The 19,380-nt window shown below is 39.3% G+C and overlaps 1 protein-coding gene across 2 annotated transcripts in view; it reads left to right on the top strand.

Moving 5' to 3' along the window:
* The window catches only part of LOC122769342 (protein Niban 2-like), a 40,763-nt gene that overhangs the window by 4,098 nt on the left and 17,285 nt on the right, over positions 1–19,380 (top strand). For both annotated transcript variants that reach the window (XM_044025807.1, XM_044025808.1), the window contains exons 2-8: positions 5,147–5,277; positions 6,546–6,674; positions 6,771–6,876; positions 8,359–8,526; positions 10,331–10,446; positions 15,092–15,196; positions 15,537–15,699. In XM_044025807.1, the coding sequence (XP_043881742.1) occupies positions 5,147–5,277; positions 6,546–6,674; positions 6,771–6,876; positions 8,359–8,526; positions 10,331–10,446; positions 15,092–15,196; positions 15,537–15,699 (918 nt within the window). The remainder of the gene's footprint in view (positions 1–5,146; positions 5,278–6,545; positions 6,675–6,770; positions 6,877–8,358; positions 8,527–10,330; positions 10,447–15,091; positions 15,197–15,536; positions 15,700–19,380) is intronic.

The raw sequence follows: 19,380 nt of genomic DNA on the forward strand, positions 1-19,380 counted from the left end.
CCATACTTGTCATCCAAATGTCATCAGCCTCAGTCCAAGTTTTGTTGCAATTCTCAGATACGTGAGCACGGTTCACATACCCGGAAGTGTTCTCACTCCGCCCGTTTTACGGTGGTGACTTGAGCGTACTTGGGAAAGCCATGTATCCTGCTTCAAATTAAATTAAAACTAGAGCTGCAACTAACGGATATTTTCAGAATCGATTCATCTATCGATTGCTTTCTCAGCACTCTGGGGGGCGTGTCGTGTGTCAGTGGTCTGCAGTTAGAACTGCCCTACCTTCACGAAGGCATAGGATCTTTTGTTTTTGGCCCACCCACTTAAAATCAAACCATATAACCATATATATCAAACATATAGCTAGGACTTCTCCGGGATTCCAGAAGTCCTAACCAATGAATGAGCCAGCTAACCGGGCCTAATAGAGACGGACGATTCTGATTGGATAACATGTTTCAGGACAGTAACCCTTTCATTGCTGATGGGAACTTGACAGTAAACTTAACTTTAGAACACAGATGAGAGAAAATGTATTAAATGTATTGTATTAAATTAAATGACATAGATAAAAAAAAAATATATATGTATAGAGCATATATATGTATGTATGTATGTATATATGTATATATATATATATATTATTTAATACTCATATTTTTTAGTCCAGAATTAATGTTGAAGGCCCTGATGATTCCCCACTGATTCACAGATAACTGAAAATGTATTAAATGTATTGTATTAAATTAAACGACATAGATTAAAAAAAATATATATATATAGAACATATATATGTGTGTATATATGTGTATATATGTATGTGTATATATGTGTGTATATATGTATGTATATATACATAATACATACAGATGAATATCTTTTTGAGGTAGTCTTTGTTTATTTCTGACACAAGGCAAGTAAAAGAAAACTCCCATCAGCATGTGAAACACATGGAAATATGCCCTCCATAAAATAAACATGCCAAAAGGGGTGCCCACCCCTTTTCTGCCCCAACATGGGGGACAGAAAATCACAAATGTTCCACATGACAACTTGACCTCCTGTGTCCGGGTAAAATATAAAAATACATACATACATTTTGTGTAATTATAACACAAAAACACAAAAAAATAAACATCAGGTGTTAAATAAATTGCAGTACATTACAAATATACTATAGTAACTGACCCTGTTACACATGTATGACTTTCCTCACAACTTTCAGCATGCAGTCATGCAGTTCAACACCTAAATATAGTAGTACAAAAAGCTGCAAAATATGTATGGTCACCAAAAAGATTTAGCTAGCTTTTATACACAGCAGGCCACTTTGAAGAAAGCACATTTGAATATCTGCTTTACAGAAATAAAATACTTCAAAAGAACCACCCAGAAAAAGATTTAAACAACCACAAAAGGAAGCAAATATTTAAATTATTTATAATTTTCTTGCAGTCACATTAATCAAGATTTTTCTTTTCAATATTCATGTTTTGTTTCATTAAATACAAGATAAAAGGTTAAAGTCTGACATATGAACGCAAGACTAAACATGACTTTATCAGCACCGCTGTTTCTTTTTATCCTTATTTAAAGAGAAACTGAGCTATTACATATGGTAAGCTTCTGGGACAGTTGGAAAAATGTGTTGTGTTAACCAGTATTCAGCTTGACAAAAGCAGAGAAGTTGCAGAACAGAGCTTATTGTCTTTTTTACCGAGTAATACACCTATTAGTCATTATGACTAATATCTATTGTTAACAAGGAAAACCTTCCTCCCAAGTAAAATAAGGAACAAAAAGTGTTGTGAGGTTTATGAGCACTGACTCACACTTCTTGGTTCAAATGGCAGAAATATTGACTGCAGGGTCCGACACATGTTTAGGGGCAACAAAACAGTTTATTTGCATTTCTTGACGAGTAACACTAGAAAGACCTGTAACCTGTAAGATGTTCTTGCAACTTCGTTTCCTATGGGTGCCCTTCCAATCAAAATGGGTGCAATTATAAAGTTCCCTACACTACAGGACTATGTCCCAAAGGGTGTCCTCAGAGGAAATGATATTCAGTGCTATATAGAAAATGCCCATCTTGTGATAGAAAGTGATGCTGTGCTGTAAAGCAGTGGTCCCCAACCCCCGGGCCAACTCCCTGGTCAATTGGTACTGGGCCGCACAGAAAGATGACATAACTTACATTATATCGGTTATATTTATTATCTGATTCTGAACGATGTCGTTGACGCACGGCTGCACCCTGTGCAGTATCGTTGGCGCGATTTTATGAGGACGCTGCTAATGAATTTGCATACACAGTGGATTCATGTTTATTATATTTAGAAAATACCGGTATCATTTTATTTTGTTGTATTTATCCACCAGACATTAAAGGCCAGTCCGTGCAAATATTGTCTGACATTAATATTGTCCAGCTAAAGGCAGCCCTCCGGTTTTAGAAAAAAATCCCTTGTCCTCTACTCAGAATTTTAATATATACTGTACATTAAGTTACATATCTTTTTCATTTGCTGTAAGCAAGCACACACAATCATTACTGTTTTGCGTAGTGCACCTTTAATATTGTGGCTGATCAGTATACAGTATGTTGTGTCAGTTCTACATGTGTTATTGGTAAAGTTGATATCACTATTGCTGTCAGTTGCTAATATGTCAAGTAGTTTTGGATTTCATTTGGGATTTTGTTACTGTTCATTTTATGCCCAGTAATTCAGCTTTAGTCCTGATTTTAACTAACTCTTTGCTCTAGTTGTTGCTCCACTACATTGAGAGCTCGTTGCTGAGTGTTTGTTTGTTGGATCGTTGTTGAGCCGGTAGTAAAGTTTCAGTGATGTTGAAAGGGCTGCACGATATTTTGAAAAAAACTGACATTGCAAAAAAAATAGAGTTCTCACCAGATGACTTGAATAGCTCCATTTGGAAAGAATTAGGTTTGAGTCACCAAGGTCAATGATCTAACATGTCATACTGTTAAATAAAAGGGCTCATCTGTGAACAAACAAGATTGCTGGAAAAAAATGTAAAAATAAAGATGAGAATACAAACCTGTTTTTACTTGAATAAACAAAACAGATCAATGATTGTTCCACACCACAGTCGGCTGCACTGCTCTCTCCCTCTCTCTCCCTCTCTCTCTCGCTCTTCTGTGTGGATCTCACACGTAAGGCAGAATTGTGCATTTCCTTCTCAGAAAGTATTAAGGTTTGTGACAGAAAGTTGGTAGGTTTGTCGCCTTTTGCTTTGTAAAATATAAATTTTGTAAATTTGGGTTTGAAGGTGTAAACTCATACACTGGCTTTTTGAAATCAAACAAGACACAGAAAATATCACTTTCGACACAAAAGACAAATCATTAACAACACTGACCCTCTAAACGAATTTATCTACACAAACAGGCATGCATGCACGTGTGTGTGTGTGTGTGTGTCAGCTAGTGACAGTGTGGGAAACAGGAAGTTGGGAATGTAAACACGAAGAAGGAAGGGGGGAAAAGGAAGCAGAACTTACTCTGAGTAAGTTGATTGAACTAATGCTGAAAACTCAGATTCTCAGGTACGTTCTGATGTGTTTCCAAGGTTTATATTGTCTCAGCCTGTGGGTGTCGCCTTCTGTTGATGTCATGTATTGCAGTGGCTTTTGGGAGAGGAGTCCTAATACCCCCTGGTGGGATAGGTATTTCCTTTGTCCTCCAGTCCATAATAGCTGGGCCCCCAACACTGAATTAAAAATGTAATTAGTGTATTGAAACAGATGTGCAAATTTGGCAGAATTGTGGTGATTGTTCACACACTGCACTGCACAGCACTGGTGGTCCATTTGAAAAGCCTGAGGCAGAGAACTGAACTTCCCTGTGTTCTTATTTGCACACACAATGTTGTTTGACCAATGTTTGAACTCAAAATCCTGCCCTGTCTCTAATTTAGCTAAGTTTACATCTAAATTTGTTCTCTGAGTGTTACGCCAGGTCCTTTACTCAAAGGCTGATGGCTGCCCCTCAGCTGTGATGGGAACACCGTGTAAATTTGTGAGTCACCTAATGGGTCCATCTCAGTGGAATGTTTTTGTTAAGGCACAGTGGGTGTATACATTCGTGTGTGTGTGTCTGTAGTGGGGGATGGGGGGCTGTCTGTAGCTGGTCTATTAAATGGCAGTCTGTTCTTGGTTTGTGCCCTCCATGATCAAGATGTGCTGAAACTGGTAAAGTGACATCGATGCAAGCTGCCATATAAACAAATAACTGCATCAGTAGCACAGCAGTGTAAGACAACACAGTTATTAGGACTGATAGCTTGCCTCAGCACTGCAGAATCTGGGTAATTAGTCTGGTTGCCAGCTGAAGCACAACAAAGTCAGCTAGACTAACAGCAGCAACAGCAGCTCACACTCATCTACTGTATGTTCTTTCAACCTTTTGAGAAGGGAATCATTTGTTTCTAATGTATATCCATTTATGCTATTTTACTGTATAATGGTAACTCTTCTGTCCTCATTTGGAGCAAAACATTGGAGCATCAGACATGTAATCTTATTCATGGTGTTAGGGGAAACAATGTAATTGGTTATGAAATTTTAATATTGATAATTAATTTTGGAATAAGTATTTCTATTTTTTTAATCAAAATTAAAGTGGGGCACCACTCCTCCCAATCAGTTCTGAATGAACCATTACACCACAACCTTTCAGATCAGTCTCAAATTATTATTGTTATTATTATGCTTCTTATTATTGTTGTTATTATTATTATTCTTATTAGTATTTGGGTTTATGACAGAAAGTCGATAGATTTGTTGCTATTCGCTTTGTAAATAGCGACCCCAAGCACAAACGGCACAGAGAATAGCACTTTAGACACAACAGGTTCTGGATTTAACCATTCATAATTAATATTAAAAATCATTCATAGTTGTCTAAAATAAAGAATAATGTGTGAAGAGGTGAAACTTTGCTCTTGCTTTACAGGGATTTCAGATTTAGACTTTTAGACTTTAAGATTTACAAACACTGTCCACTCATTGGATACAATGAGTGAATATGAAAAGTGCTTAACATAACTTTGTAAACCATTTCTGGATTGTTTTTGTAACTACATTCTCAACTTCCTCTGTGTCTCTGTGATTGTTTGTGTTACAGCTCGTACTGGGGCAGTTATAAGAGAGTTTGAGTGTCTGCATGCGCAGCAGTATTCAGTGGCTCTCTTCAACAAAATTCGCTTTGACATAGAAGGAGGAGGAGGCCCGCAGCCCCAGCTACTACATCGCAAGGTAAAGCATTACCAACAGGATACATCGGTAACCCAGTTCTGCCACAAAGAAGTAAATTGTCAAGTACAAAAGGCTGGGAGAAGAGTAAAACATGCTGACTTTAAGATATTGGACAAGTTGAGTTGACAGTTGAGGCAGAATCATGTTCAGTGAAAACGTGGCAGAATTTCAAAGACCTCACCCAAATATTTCAATGTGTCGCCTTCAGTGTCATTTCCCATGTACATTCATAACTGATTGACCCTCCGTGACCCTCCTGGCAGCAATAACCTCAACCAAACGTTTCCTGTAGTTGCAGATCAGACCTTCACAACAGTCAGGAGGAATTTTGAACCATTGCTCTTTACAAAACTGTTTCAGTCTGTTATGTATGTATATATGTATGTATGTGTATATATGTATATGTATATATACAGTATATATATACATACATATATATATATATACATATATACACATATACATATGTGTATATATGTATATGTATATATATATATATATACATATATATACACATATACATATGTGTATATATGTGTGTATATATACACACATATGTATATATATATGTATATATATGGGCCTTTGTAGTCACCTAGTAGTCTTTTGTAGTCACCTAGACTACACCACTGCTATACTGCTGCTGTGTACAGGAAAATCTGGATTAGAGCCAGAGGCGTAGACCTGCCCCTTCTTTCTTTGATTGGTTATGACCACAATGTCATTCTTCCTTGAGTGTTGGTTCAAGCAAGTGCGGATAGAGAGCACAGGCTTTGTAGACAGACATTAGTGAAGATCAAAGTCCAAGGTAATGTAGTCGCACTCAAAAGTGTTTTGGTCGCATTCTCAAGCCCTTTATTGACACAAGAACCACTGTATTAATCTAAATGCACTATGAAGTGATCAGTGGACAATCTTGTAATATTAGGAATCAGTTTGATACAGACTCTATGCTTGTGTGACTTGCTGTTTAATATTAGTGTTATCTTACTTCTCAACCTTTTAACTAATTTGGCTAAAGCACTTGGCCTTGAAATTAAAAAAATATATAATACTTAATATCTCGAAAGGTGTTCAGTAGTATCTCTAGTGTCTAAGTAAACACAATGATAGGTAGGTAGTTCTGAAATGGTTTGTGTGTTATTAAATGTAAAAAGGAAAAACATTTAACTCTCTAGTCTTTCATGAAATATCTATTTCAAGGTAAGCAAAGCTCTGGCTTTGCTTAGAAAATTGTCACTAAATCCGAAATGTTTTGTGTTCCACAGATCCCTCTGGAAAATAAATCCATCTTCTCTGGCTCACTCTTTCATTACCTCGAGGAAAACAAGAAATGGAGGAACCGTTTTCTTTTTATCCCAGACTCCTACATCATCAAATTTTATGACAACAAATTGGTGAGAGGAAATGCTGTTCTTGCTTTCTTTTTTATTTTTAAATATGAAGTTAAATTGATTTGCTGCTGCACATTTTACCTCTGTCTTAAAAACCAGTCCCACGACAAAGGCATCAGTCCCAAAGGAACCATCAACTGTGCTGGCTACAAAGTGTTGACATCCATGGAGCAGTACCTGGATCTGAGTAACAACAGCCTGCCTGGTGAGGAGGGGGGAGAGAGGGTGCAGAGTCATGCTGTTAAATACATACCATTTATTTATTTTACTTTTTTCATGGCCAAAAGCAGGAGTATTCAACTAAAATTTAAGTAAAAGAAAATGGGACCAAATTAATAATTCTCAATGAATAAAATAAATAAAAACTGCCTCTTTTTAAAAAACAAACAAAAACAAAACCAAAAAACAGAGCTTCTTTTCCAACACAATGAACACAACAATGTCATACATGAGTCTGGTTGATCCAGTAGCGGACCGTGGGGTCAGGGCCTTCAGTAAAAAAAACAAAAAGAACACGCCATAGTGCACACCACTGCGCATCTATAGGCTACTTTACCATTACCACCACATCTTCCGTTAAGTCACTCAGCAAACACAATTTCACAAACCACTATTTGACACAAAAACAAGCTTCCACATAAGCATAGGCGTCAGCTACGCAGCAGAACACGTGCCCGGCACTATTTATGATCAACAGTTTTGTCCTCACCACCTCTAAAAAATGTTATAAATTTATAATTAACACTCGAACTACCGTAAATTATGTACCTCTTCGGTGTAGGTCTTCCTCTTGAAATACTTTGCTTCTTTTCTCCAAACGATAGCTGTGAAAAGTGCACACGAAGTCGATCAGAAACGTGATGGATTGGTGGTGTTAATGCAGTGATCATAACTTACTTCAAAGGTTCAAACGTCGTTGATGACAACAGCGCGGGCTAGTACCAGACACATCGCTGGGCCTGGGGCATTCTGTCACTATGATATCACATTTTGATTGGCTGACGACACACGTCAGTCAAAGTTATAACCAAATAGGAAATGGCAGCTTCAACGAAAGGCCAGCAATACTACTAGAGCAGGTCCACAGAGCTATGATGCGTTTAATGACATCCAGGAAAATCCAGCTCAGCTTCCCAAAAAATAACCATATTCTTTCTGGAAATATAATCATAACATACTGAAAAAGTAATTGAATTCAGACACGTTCAGACACATATTAATTTGATTATTAAAATAATAATAATAATAATAATAATAACAATAAAAATATATAATAATAAAAAACTTTTTTGATATTGTCAGGGCCAGCAGGGCCTTCTCTGCTAATAATTTATTTATCTGTTGATCATTATTTCAATTATTCAAGTAATCATTTAGTCCTTAAAATGTCAGATAGTATTGAAGTGTTCACATTTTAACCTTGAAATTAGGTTTTCAAATGCATTGTTTTTGTTCACAAACCAAGCTTATTCAGTCTTATGAAGGAAAGAAAGTGAAGGAAAATAAATATTCACTTTTAAGAAGCTAAAAATGTCTGAGAACTTGTTTTAATTATAAAAAATCATACCAATTAATAGATTTGTTGACAATTTATTACAATCAATTAATTATTAATCAATTAATCATTGTAGCCCTATTCAAATGCACAAAGACATTCTAAATATCCTGCATGTATCTTTTTTCCCAGATGTAAAAGCTAAGGAAGGAAGTTCTCCTTTCCTGAAGTTAGCCAGTCACTTCCCACTGATCCTGTGGCATCCTTATGCCCGTCACTACTACTTCTGTGTAGCCACAGAGAAGGAGCACGAGAAGTGGCATGCTGTTCTTCAGGACTGTGTCAGGCATGCTAATGATGGTGAGTCCTCCCACTTACCGACCATAAAAATGTACTCCTGAATAATAGATGAACTGATCCTCATTCTGAAAGAAATTGCAAAAAAACAAAACATTCATGACTTGCTCACAATGCTCTGCAAAATAGTAATTAAAAAATATTACAAGTAATATAACATCATAAATAATTTATAATGCAAAAAGTGTGTCTTGTGTGACAAACAAGATTTTCCACCTTTTTGTTGATACACTTTTGATACTTTTGTTGTCTGTACACAGAATTGGTATGGCCTCCTCCTTTATTTAACGATTTCAAATATAAAACTGTATGAGGGTTTACATTTTCATGATGCCCCCCAATTTGGTCTTGCATTACACTTGAGGACGAAGTTATTAGCCCCCCATGACAATTTCAATGTTTTAAAAGTATTGTGCTGTTAAACTGAGCAAATCATTTTTAACACAGCTTTCTCAAACATCCTAGTTTTATTTTGGATGCTTCCATTACTTGACTTTGCACACAGAAATGACATTATTCCACAAAAAAACAAAACCACCAGGGTCAAAATTATTAGCCCCTTTAAGAACTGACCTTCTTATTGAGCCATAGCACAAACCACTGTCATGCAATGATGTGCTTAACTTTGTAATGCTCAAAAGAGGATTGTTGATGCTCACAAATTCAAAGAGAGCCATACAATACAGAACAAGCCTGGCAGAGGACTGGAAAGAAAACTGGTGAGAGATGTGTCTAAAGAGCCCAGAACAATTGCCAAGACACTAGTGAATGACTTAGCCAAGTCAGGAATTGTAGTCTAAGAAGACAATTACTAGAGCTCTGCACAGAAATGGACGGCAGGGGTGCATACAAAAAAACCTTGAAAGAAAACCTCCAGAATTCTGCAACAAAACTGGATTTGGGTCGTCTCTTTGTCTTCCAACATGACAGCGGGGCGAAACATATGTCGCTTCTGGTGAAGAACTACCACCAGAAGACCAAAGTGAACGTTATTGACTGGCCTTAAATCCCATTTAAGTCTTTGGGGTGAACTGAAGACGAAGGTCCATGCCAGAAGGCCATCAAATCTGGAGGAGCTTAACTGAGAGATTTGCCAAAGGAGAATTCATCAGGAGACGTGTCAGAGACTTGTTAAACTATGACAAATGTCTACAGGCTGTTATCCAGCTAACAAGAGACACAATTGCCTATTCGCATCAGGGGGGGCAATAATTTTGACCCTGGTAGCTTTTGTTTTTTGTGGAATAATTTAATTTATTTGTGCAAAGTCAAATAATGGAAGCATCCAAAATAAAACTAGGATGTTTGAAAAGGCTAACACCACTTGGGAAATACTTTTAAAACAATGACATTTTCAGAGGGGGGATAATCATTATACTCTGACTGAACCATCTGTGTGAGAAAGACTTTTTGACACACAAAATTGGTTTGAAAAAAAAATGCAGTTATTGATAGCGTCTCCCACCTTTTCTGGAATTTCTGCTTTGTATATGTTTAATGGTTTTACACACAGCACATGTTATTGAGTAAAGCTAAGATTTTTTTTAAATGTCTGTTCCTGAGCATAAAGGATGCATACATACTTAAATTAATTAATACTTGCATACATACATGTCTGTGTGTAATGAATGAATACAATATACAAGTTTCACTTTTTGAATGGAATTACTGACATAAATCAACTTTTTGATGATATTCTAATTATATGACCAGCACCTGTATGTGTGTGTATATATGTATACGTATATGTAGTTTATTTTTGTATTGAGATGCTAACTGCTGACCCCTTCTAATGTATTCATTTCAGGTTTGGCAGAGGAGAATAAAGTCCAAACACCAGCCTTCACTGATGCTGTACGACTCTACCGCCAAGCTCAAGGCCATTATGGCACCTGGGAAATGATGTGTGGTGTACCATCACAGGTGAGCAAGGAAAGAGCGAGGTGTCATCAGTCTCCTGGGATCTACCCTTTAAGATGTTAGGCAGCACAGTACATTACCACTATAAATCACACAAGCCTTAGTTCCACATTAAATGCCTGAAGCATAATCAGGCTCACAGCTTGCTTCATTGAAAGTGTGGGTCATATGAATTGGGTTACATTGCCAAATCTCTCAGTACAGATGTGTCTGGTGTGCATGTAAACATGCTGAAGGTTTCAGGCTGCGTGTGCTTTATAGTAAGTACTATAGACATAGTCTGCTCAGGTCTTGATACGTCTATACCTCTGTATCTCCTGTCACTGGACACGATTTTCTAGATGCCATAACACTGATATATATATCAGAGGTCAATTAATTGCAGTTTGCTGTTTGGATCAGGGGCCTTATTTATAAAACTGTGCATAGGTATATTTGAAAAGTTGGGATATGTACGAAATAGAGAAAATGCTTACAAAAATAAATATTCAGATTTATAAAACCTTGCACGCACATCCCATGCCAGTTTATAAATTACAATGAACTCTGAATGTGGTGCAGCTTTTGCGGGCTTTAGGTAACACCCATAACTGACCATAAATAGTCAGAAAAATTACCCAGATTAATATTCATTGATGGGAAGTGACTGGAAAATCATAGCAAACACAGAGAGCAGAGGAAGTTCATACAATCAGAAATCAAAGCATAAAAAATATTTTGTACAGTGTTGTCATCAATAATGTCATAAAAGATGTTTTAGAGTGACAGAATGTCAGTCTTGCTCCTCCTCTGCACACTTCAGGGGAAAATAGCTAGTAGGCTATCCACCGTTGTTATAGGTATCCGGTTCAAGGGGTTAGACATTGTTAGTGTTGTTGTGCATTCAGTAATCGCCATATGTATAAGCCACACAGTGCGTGGAAGTCTGAACCGGCTCACTAAAGTGTTTGAAAAAACACTCTGAAAACCTCTGAAGCTTCCATCTGCCTCACCTTTATCCTCTATTAGAGTCAAAAACTGTTTTGCTTAGTTTGCTTTTAGTGGTAACGGTGCTTTTGGGGTGGCAGGAGGAAACAACTAACTGACATTCGCAGCAGGATGCACACCACTGACTTACATCCGCCCAAATGCCCGGCCAGTAAAATCGTGGCCATGATCCGGTTCAGTGTTTTATCATATCCCAGGTGACCCGCCATGGAGTTGTGATGAGCCGCCTGGAAAATTGTTTCCCAATGGCTTTTTGGTACCAACAATTGGGTGAGCTTTTCTCCTGGCCGAGGGTCACGACTCGCTCTGTATAACCTGTCCCTAATGACAGCAAAGTAGGGCTGAGTGAGTGCTGTGTTAGGGTGAACCTGGCTGCCCACACCACCAGCACACCTGCCCTGGCGTCTGAGGAGCCCCCCGGGGTGCTCGGTGATCAGACACCTAGGCTGGGCCCTGTGGAACAGAAGGCAGAGGGTTATTAAAGGGCCGGAGCAGTGCATGCTCACAGTGTGAGTGTGTGTGTGGTGCAGGGGCCTGGGCAGCTTTCGCTGGGAATCTCTTCCTCGGGGCTGGAGTGGGATGGGCTGCAGGAATCGCCGCTGGCCTGGCCTCCTCCCTCATGCTCCTCTGCGAGGATGATTGCTGTTTCGATGTTTGGGGGGGCGGTGGCACTGGACCCAATTGGCTGTGGACGAGGTTAACCCTGCGATTAACTGCTCCACCTGCCCAATGATGTCCTCAGTGGAGTAGGTCCCCGGCTGGAGCCAGCACCTCGCTGCGTCCAGGAGCTGCTATGCGTAGGCAAAGGGGCGGCCGGCTTCTTAAAAAGAGAGCCCCCTGAACCACCGCCAGCATTGCTCCGGCGTACTGCCGATCCGATCCAAGATGACTCTCCTCAGCTGGGCGAAGTTTTGGCACGAGGCCGCCTGCCGGTAGGCTGTGCACGGCCAGCTGTGCCACGCCGGTGAGCAGGGGAAGAAGCCGGACCACCAACTCCTCCTCCCGCCAGCCACACGCCTCGCCCTTGAAAATGTCAAGGTACGCCTCTGGATCATCCTCCGCGGTCATTCGTTGTAGGGCAACGGGCGGAGACTAGTCCCGACTTGGGGACCGGATCGGCAGCCGTCTCCGCTCTGCTTCTCTCTCACTGGACCCAGCCTACTGCAAGAGACCAGAACCAGGTTACGAGTGTGCTTATATGACTGACTGATTACCTGATTCCGTCCAGCTGTCTGACCACCGGCTGATGCACTCCTCCCTCTCTTCCAGCAGCCGCTGCTCTAACCACACCCCACTGCCACAGTCGGCTTTTGTCCACCCAGGAGTTTGGCAGGCGACCACATAGTCTATAAAATATTACATTCAAAACAAATATTCAGTCACAAATGAATTCAGTCAATATATTTATTTATTTGTTTACCAAGATTTTAAAACACATTCTTTGTAATGTTTGTAATATTTCTTAGCAAAACGTTTTTTTTGGTGAGACTATGATCTGACACCATGAAGCAGGTTGGCCAGCAGCTGTTGTTGCCTGCTTGCAGCTTGTATTTTCATTGTGATGCATGGTCACAAGGTACGCCCTATGTATACATGAAGATACAGATGAATGAGCCAATACTGCTTATGGTTCTAAAGGTTATGATGCCACATGCAGGAACAGGAAATTTCACTGTATACTTTTTTCTTAGATCTTATATTTTATACCATATTGTTATTGTTTTGCACAGTAAGAGGTGTGGTCACATTTGAATTTCATTGCTTCTGTATTATACAATGATAGATGCATTCAATGTATAAAAACTAACTAGGCACTTTTGAGATTTTGGGAAACAATAAAACCCTACGTTCCCAACACTGGCTGGAGTGTTTGTTGTGAAGCAAGTTACCCAACCCCCATTGCTCCCCGGGCGCTGCCCAGTGTGGCTGCCCACTGCTCCTAATTCTAGGATGGGTTAAATGCGCAGAATAATTTCCCTAATAATTAATAAAGTACAGGGAAAGAAAAAAGAAACACCCAAAAGCAATATAAGTTCAAGTTTCCATTCTACCCCTGCTCTAAGAAAAAATAACTTTTACTCACACAACTCTACATCTCCACCAAATCCATCACCCCTGTCATTCTCTCAACCATCACAAACTGCCTGACTGACATAAAAATCTGCATGAAACTCCATGGCAATAAAACAGAACTCATCATTAGACTCAAAGCTCTCCTACCCTCTGCACAGGAATTCTCCCCTTCCCATTGATGGTCATAATGTCACTCCCTTCCCCCTCTCTGCGTAATCTTGGTATCATATGGCGTATTTCCACTGGCTCTACTCGCCTCGGCGCAGCACAGTTTAGATTGCATCTCCACTACAAAAAAAGCACCTACTTAACGTGGGCGGAGTCATCACTGCACGGCTGCGTGAAACTGCGATGACCTTGTTTTATACGCGACACACACACACAAACGAGTAACTAGTGACTTTACAGCAGACTCCTGGTAGTTGTTGGAGATTACCGCACATTTTTAGGATTGTTAAGTAGTTTTAACTGATCTACAGTTCGACACTGTTTGGCTTGATTTATGTGTGGGACGTCTCTTTCTGCGACGGCACTCTGGCCAGTCAGTGGCCGGCAGTCTGACCAATCATCCCATTGTACCTACTTAGCACGCTTTTGGAACTTTGCCAGAGCAGGTACTAAAAATATAACCTGCTACCAGGTACTATGCTAGTGGGAACGCTATTTAAACCGTGCCGTGGCAAGGTGAGTAGAGCCGATGGAAATGCGCCAATAATGGACTCTACCCTCACCTTCAAATCCCAACAGGACATCATTCTTCCACGAAACATTGACGCCGCACCTCCTTCTCTCACTCCATTACAGAAATACTTATCTCTGCCTTCATGGCCTTCCCTCTACTGACCTCCCAGAACTACAATACATACATGATTCAGCTGCCCAGTTACTCACCACTTGTTCCAGAGACCACATTACCCTCATCCTCCAACAGCTCCACTGGATCCCTGTGCCTTCGTCGCCGCTGCCCCATACCCTTTGGAATTCCCTCCCATAATACATCAGGAACTCATTACAGACTTTTAAATCAATGTATTGTTTTTTGTTTAGCATCTTTGAGTGTCCAGAAAAGTGCTTTATAAATTAGATTTTTTTATTATTATATATATAATAATATATATAATATATTAAATATACATATGTATGTATATGTGTATATATATATATATATATATATATATACAGTCCCTGACAAAAGTCTTGTAAGTCTTGTAATAATAATAACATTCTACGTGTGAGTGTTGATCTTTTTGGAAGAAAGCTCAGTTAAGTTTGGTAAGTAGACAGTAATGAAAAGCAAATGCGATTTAAACAACATGCGTAATATGTGTGATGCTTGATCTCATGGTAAAAGGTATCATATACTTAAAGGCCCATGGTCCAATTTCTCCACATCAGAGTCTGTTCACAGTATAGTTCTATATCATCATTGTGGGGTAAAGTACATCTATGGTAATAGTTGAAATGCATTCATTTGTGAAGAGAAACTGTGACTACAAGGTAAAAAAAGAAATAGAATTAGTTGATTTTCATTTTTGTGATTTTGTGAATTGTATCTTTAAAATTAAGCATTGTCATGTTTTATGTGCAGATTCTGTCTAACCTGGTAATGGAGGGCCTGCTTCCTGATCTGAGGGAGCTTATATCCCCCCGCCTCAAAGGCAAACTGCATGACAGGCAGAGGAACTGGATGCTGGTGAGAAACTGACACCATGCACGGCACAGGTTTAGGGCAATACATGTGAATACATAATAATAAATAATAATAATAATAAAATTCATGGATAACAATGGTGTGAGTCGGTGGAGTCGAACTTGCAACCATTGCAACCATGATGTCTTTCGCACTTAGGGTACTGGTCTTAACCACTGAGCCACTCCACCTCTTTTAACACAAATATGTTCAAATGTTTTTCAGTTTAATAAGTTTTGTTTTTTGCTCATCAAGAAATTTAAATACTAGTTTCACATTAAGTAATTTTGCCATAATACCCAATACATGTACGATAGCTTAAAGTGTGTGTTGCTGTGTGCAGATCAGTGATGCAGTATACAGCCTGGTGCAGGGCCAGTGTCGGAGCCAGTATGAGGCCATGCTGCAGAGGTGTGAGGCAGCCCACTCTTCTCTGGAGGCTTCCATACGAACAGACATGGACCAGATCATCGCGTCCAAGGAGCATGTGACCAGCAAGATCAAAGGTTAATGACAGAGCTGATATCTTTGACACATTTGATACAGACTTTTTGTACTCAAACAAGTTATTCTTTACTGCTTAATGAAATGTGTTGCTGTTGTGTGCTAAAGTCAGTCAGAGCTTATGTTGCTGCTCAGGGTTTTGTTCTGCTTTTAGTGATAGTTCAGGTTCTTTGATTTTGGTGACTGCTCTGCATGCCCCGTGTGTCTAACACCAAAAATATGGACACATATTTATGAATATGGACACGCACTCTGTGTGAAAACACATCTGCCAATGGAATTTAACCACATAAAGCAGCCATAGGCCGGAAAGAGTTCAGCCCAGTATTGCCAACTTGGCGACTTTGTCGCTAAATCTGGCGACTTTCCAACGCCTCCTAGCGACTTTTTTTATCAAAAGCAACTAGTGACAAATCTAGCGACTTTTTCTGGTGTTATTGGAGACTTTTGTGGTGTTTGCAGACTCTCGTGCAGTTACTGTGCTCAACAAGCTGTGGGTGCTGCCAGGATCCCCTCCTAAAGCACTCGCAGGTGGTCAGTCTCACAGTAGCGTCCGCAGCAGTCCCATCCTGCGGTTAGAGCAGAGAGGAGACCCTCACCACTCTGCGTCCAGGCTGCTAATGAATCGCACATGTGCATGGCCACCTCCGTTTAAATATAAATGTTTCTTCACTCAGTCTCACACAAAAATAAATCACTGCATCTGACACATATCAGACATAACATATGTGTTATGTCTGATATGTGATATCTGTACTGTGTCACGGCGCACATTCGGTCCATTATGCAAATTAGGCGATGACGTCATTTAGCGACTTCTAGCGACTTTTAGGACAGCCAATAGCGACTGTCCTTACGGAGGAGTTGGCAACAGTGGTTCAGCCACTGCTGAGAACGCAGGGTTTTATTGTTTTCCTGAGCTCTCCCAAGCGGATCTGAAAAGTGTTTGCTAGTGACGTAACCAGAAGGTCAGACCGCTCCTCTGAATAGCAGCTCCTCCTGCCCTGGAGCTGTGTCAGCTGCTGCTAAACATCTTCTTAAGGACTCGGCACCAAACTCAATCTAAAGGAAGGAGCAGTGTCATCCATGATGGATTTCTTGATGACAGAGATAAGTATTTCAAACGTGTGTGTGCGTGTGTGTGTGTGTGTGTGTGTGTGTACTCCCTGTCGGCCCAAATTTACAGGCTAACAGCTCATTGTGTGTGAAGTATGTTCATTAGCTGACAATAACATTGGAGCAGATTTAAGAGACATCATGAAATGTGAGTCTAGTATATTTAGTTTCTGAAGTAATTATCAGTGCCCTTATGCTTTTTCATGTAAAGCTATTGAATATAAAATGAACTATTATTTATTAATTTAAATCAAGAAAAAATATATATAATCTGCTTCATGTGTCTGCTACATTTATCATAACTTAATAATGTTTGATACTGTAACTGTAACTTATGTTGCATCATAATCTTTAGAACCAAACAAAGTACTGCCTTATTGACCTGTATCATGTTTACATAGGTTGTAGCTTGTGACCATGCGTCAAAATTAAAAGTACAAGCTGCAAGCAGACAACAGCTGCAAACCAACCTGTTTCATGGTTTCATACCCAATGTCAAATAAAAGTCATTGTTATAACAAAAAAGAAAACTTTTTAAAAATACTGAGAATGATTTATTTACAAAGAAAACTTGGTAAAATAGTAATAATATCTAATATTTTTTAGACTACGTGGCTGATCTGATGAGGCTGGTGTTTCACATCATGAAAGACCCAGAATATTTTGCTGCAGAGTTGCAGAAGAGATCCATCCCAGAGAGCCTGTCATCACAGGAGGAAGTGGTCGCCTGATGTGTCCTGCTTCAGTCACAGAGTGGACGAAAGTCAATGTATTAGACAGTTGGATCCCAACAGCAGCACACAAAGCTGTGATAACACCTGAGAAGAGAATCAGACAATATTGTAAAATTGTATAACAGTTAATGCTGCTGTTGCTGTGTATGTTTTTGTAAATATTTTTTAAATTAAAATTTAAGATTTTTAATAGGACTCTAATTTTTACATTACACTAATGTACTTCATTAGATGTGATTAAGAATTGACTTGTGTAAAACATTCTGCCTCTCAAAGGCCCATAGTCTGTACATATTTAACTCTAGTTACAACAGGAGTTGACAAAATTAAGCTATATTTGAGTAGACTGATTTGATTCATAATGACCACTTACAGACTTCAAGATACTGTCCATTATGTATGAAATTATCAATCTTTGCAACAGAAATGTAGGATTTTTTTTTCTCAACACACTTTAGTTACTACTAGTGGGCAAAATGTTAGATTCTTTTTCAGTACTTCTGTGCAGCATATGTTTCTCACCTGTGTGCAATGACATGCAGTGACATCAGAAGAGTTCTCACAGAGAGAGTTCTGTTAAACATTTCATAGATTCAAGATTTTTACTTGTCATTTCCTCATAAAGGCAAATGAAATGAAATGAAACTTCACTTTTACTTTACAGTCCCACCAGCTAGCTATGAAGATGTGTAAAAAGAACAACAAATAGACAAAGTAGTGCAGAAACTACATTTTACATTTTACAGTAATTTACTAGCAGTCTTGATGGTGGAGGAGGTTTTCAGTTCAGTTGCTGTTTCTTGTGACTCTGGATCAAAATGTAAGGAGCAACGACGAGGGACTGTGACAAAGCTACTAACTGCTAGTTGCAGCTAACTACTAGCACCTTGTTCAGCATGAACTGAGCGCTCGGGGGGAGGGTCATTCCTGACATGCCTCCATTTTGGCCCATAGAAATGCTCTCAGTAGCTGACTAATCAAGACAGAAAACTGCATGGAGAAGTTGACATTCTCTTTCTGCAGGAACTTTGAGGTTTTTGACCATAAAACAAGCTAATATTTGTCAGTAAACCTCCAAAACTCCAATTATGACCAATTATGCTTAGGGCCCCCTAAAAGCTTAGCAGCGGCCCTGCACTTTAAGCAATGGATGAAATGCTCACTTAATACAATATATGCCTGTTTAAGTCTATCTTCTTAAGTTTGTAAACTCCCCACTTCCTGAACCCCAAAGTCTGTAGAGAAAATGTTGGCTCATGCGACACAAGAGCTACAAGTTTACGACTGCTGTTTGTCTCACTCAGGTAAATCTAAATCTTGAATTTTAAACGTAACATAAAAGTTACATATTTGAACTAACTGGAGGCGGCAGTAGTAGATCAATCATTCTTTAGATTAAGGTGTGTATGTACATAGCTTAGAGTCCTCAACGGGCCTGAAAATTACGACAATTAAGCGTGAGCCAATGGCACTCACTCGGTTTCAGCCTGTGAATCTAAAGTTTACACAGCCACCATCTCCACGTGATCTGTGGGCTCACTGGACAAAGCAAAGCAGAAAAATACAACAGCGGTGCGCTCAGCACCACAAACAGCTACTATAAACATGCAAAATGATTGAAATGATTGGAAGGTTCAGTAAAGATCCCACCTCTAAACCTGTAGGGTTGATATAGATAGGAATTGCACTGCTGAGACTGTATGTGAGGTGTATCTGAGAGGACTGAACAACCAAAGTGGTGGCAGAGGTGAGGATCTATTCGATTAGGTCAAGTGGGACTAAATATTTAGGGATTTACCATTACTTAAGTCACTGACAGAAGAGCTGACTTCT

Source organism: Solea senegalensis, linkage group LG5 (assembly GCF_019176455.1).
Source record: "Solea senegalensis isolate Sse05_10M linkage group LG5, IFAPA_SoseM_1, whole genome shotgun sequence".
Classification (NCBI taxonomy): Eukaryota; Metazoa; Chordata; class Actinopteri; order Pleuronectiformes; family Soleidae; genus Solea; species Solea senegalensis.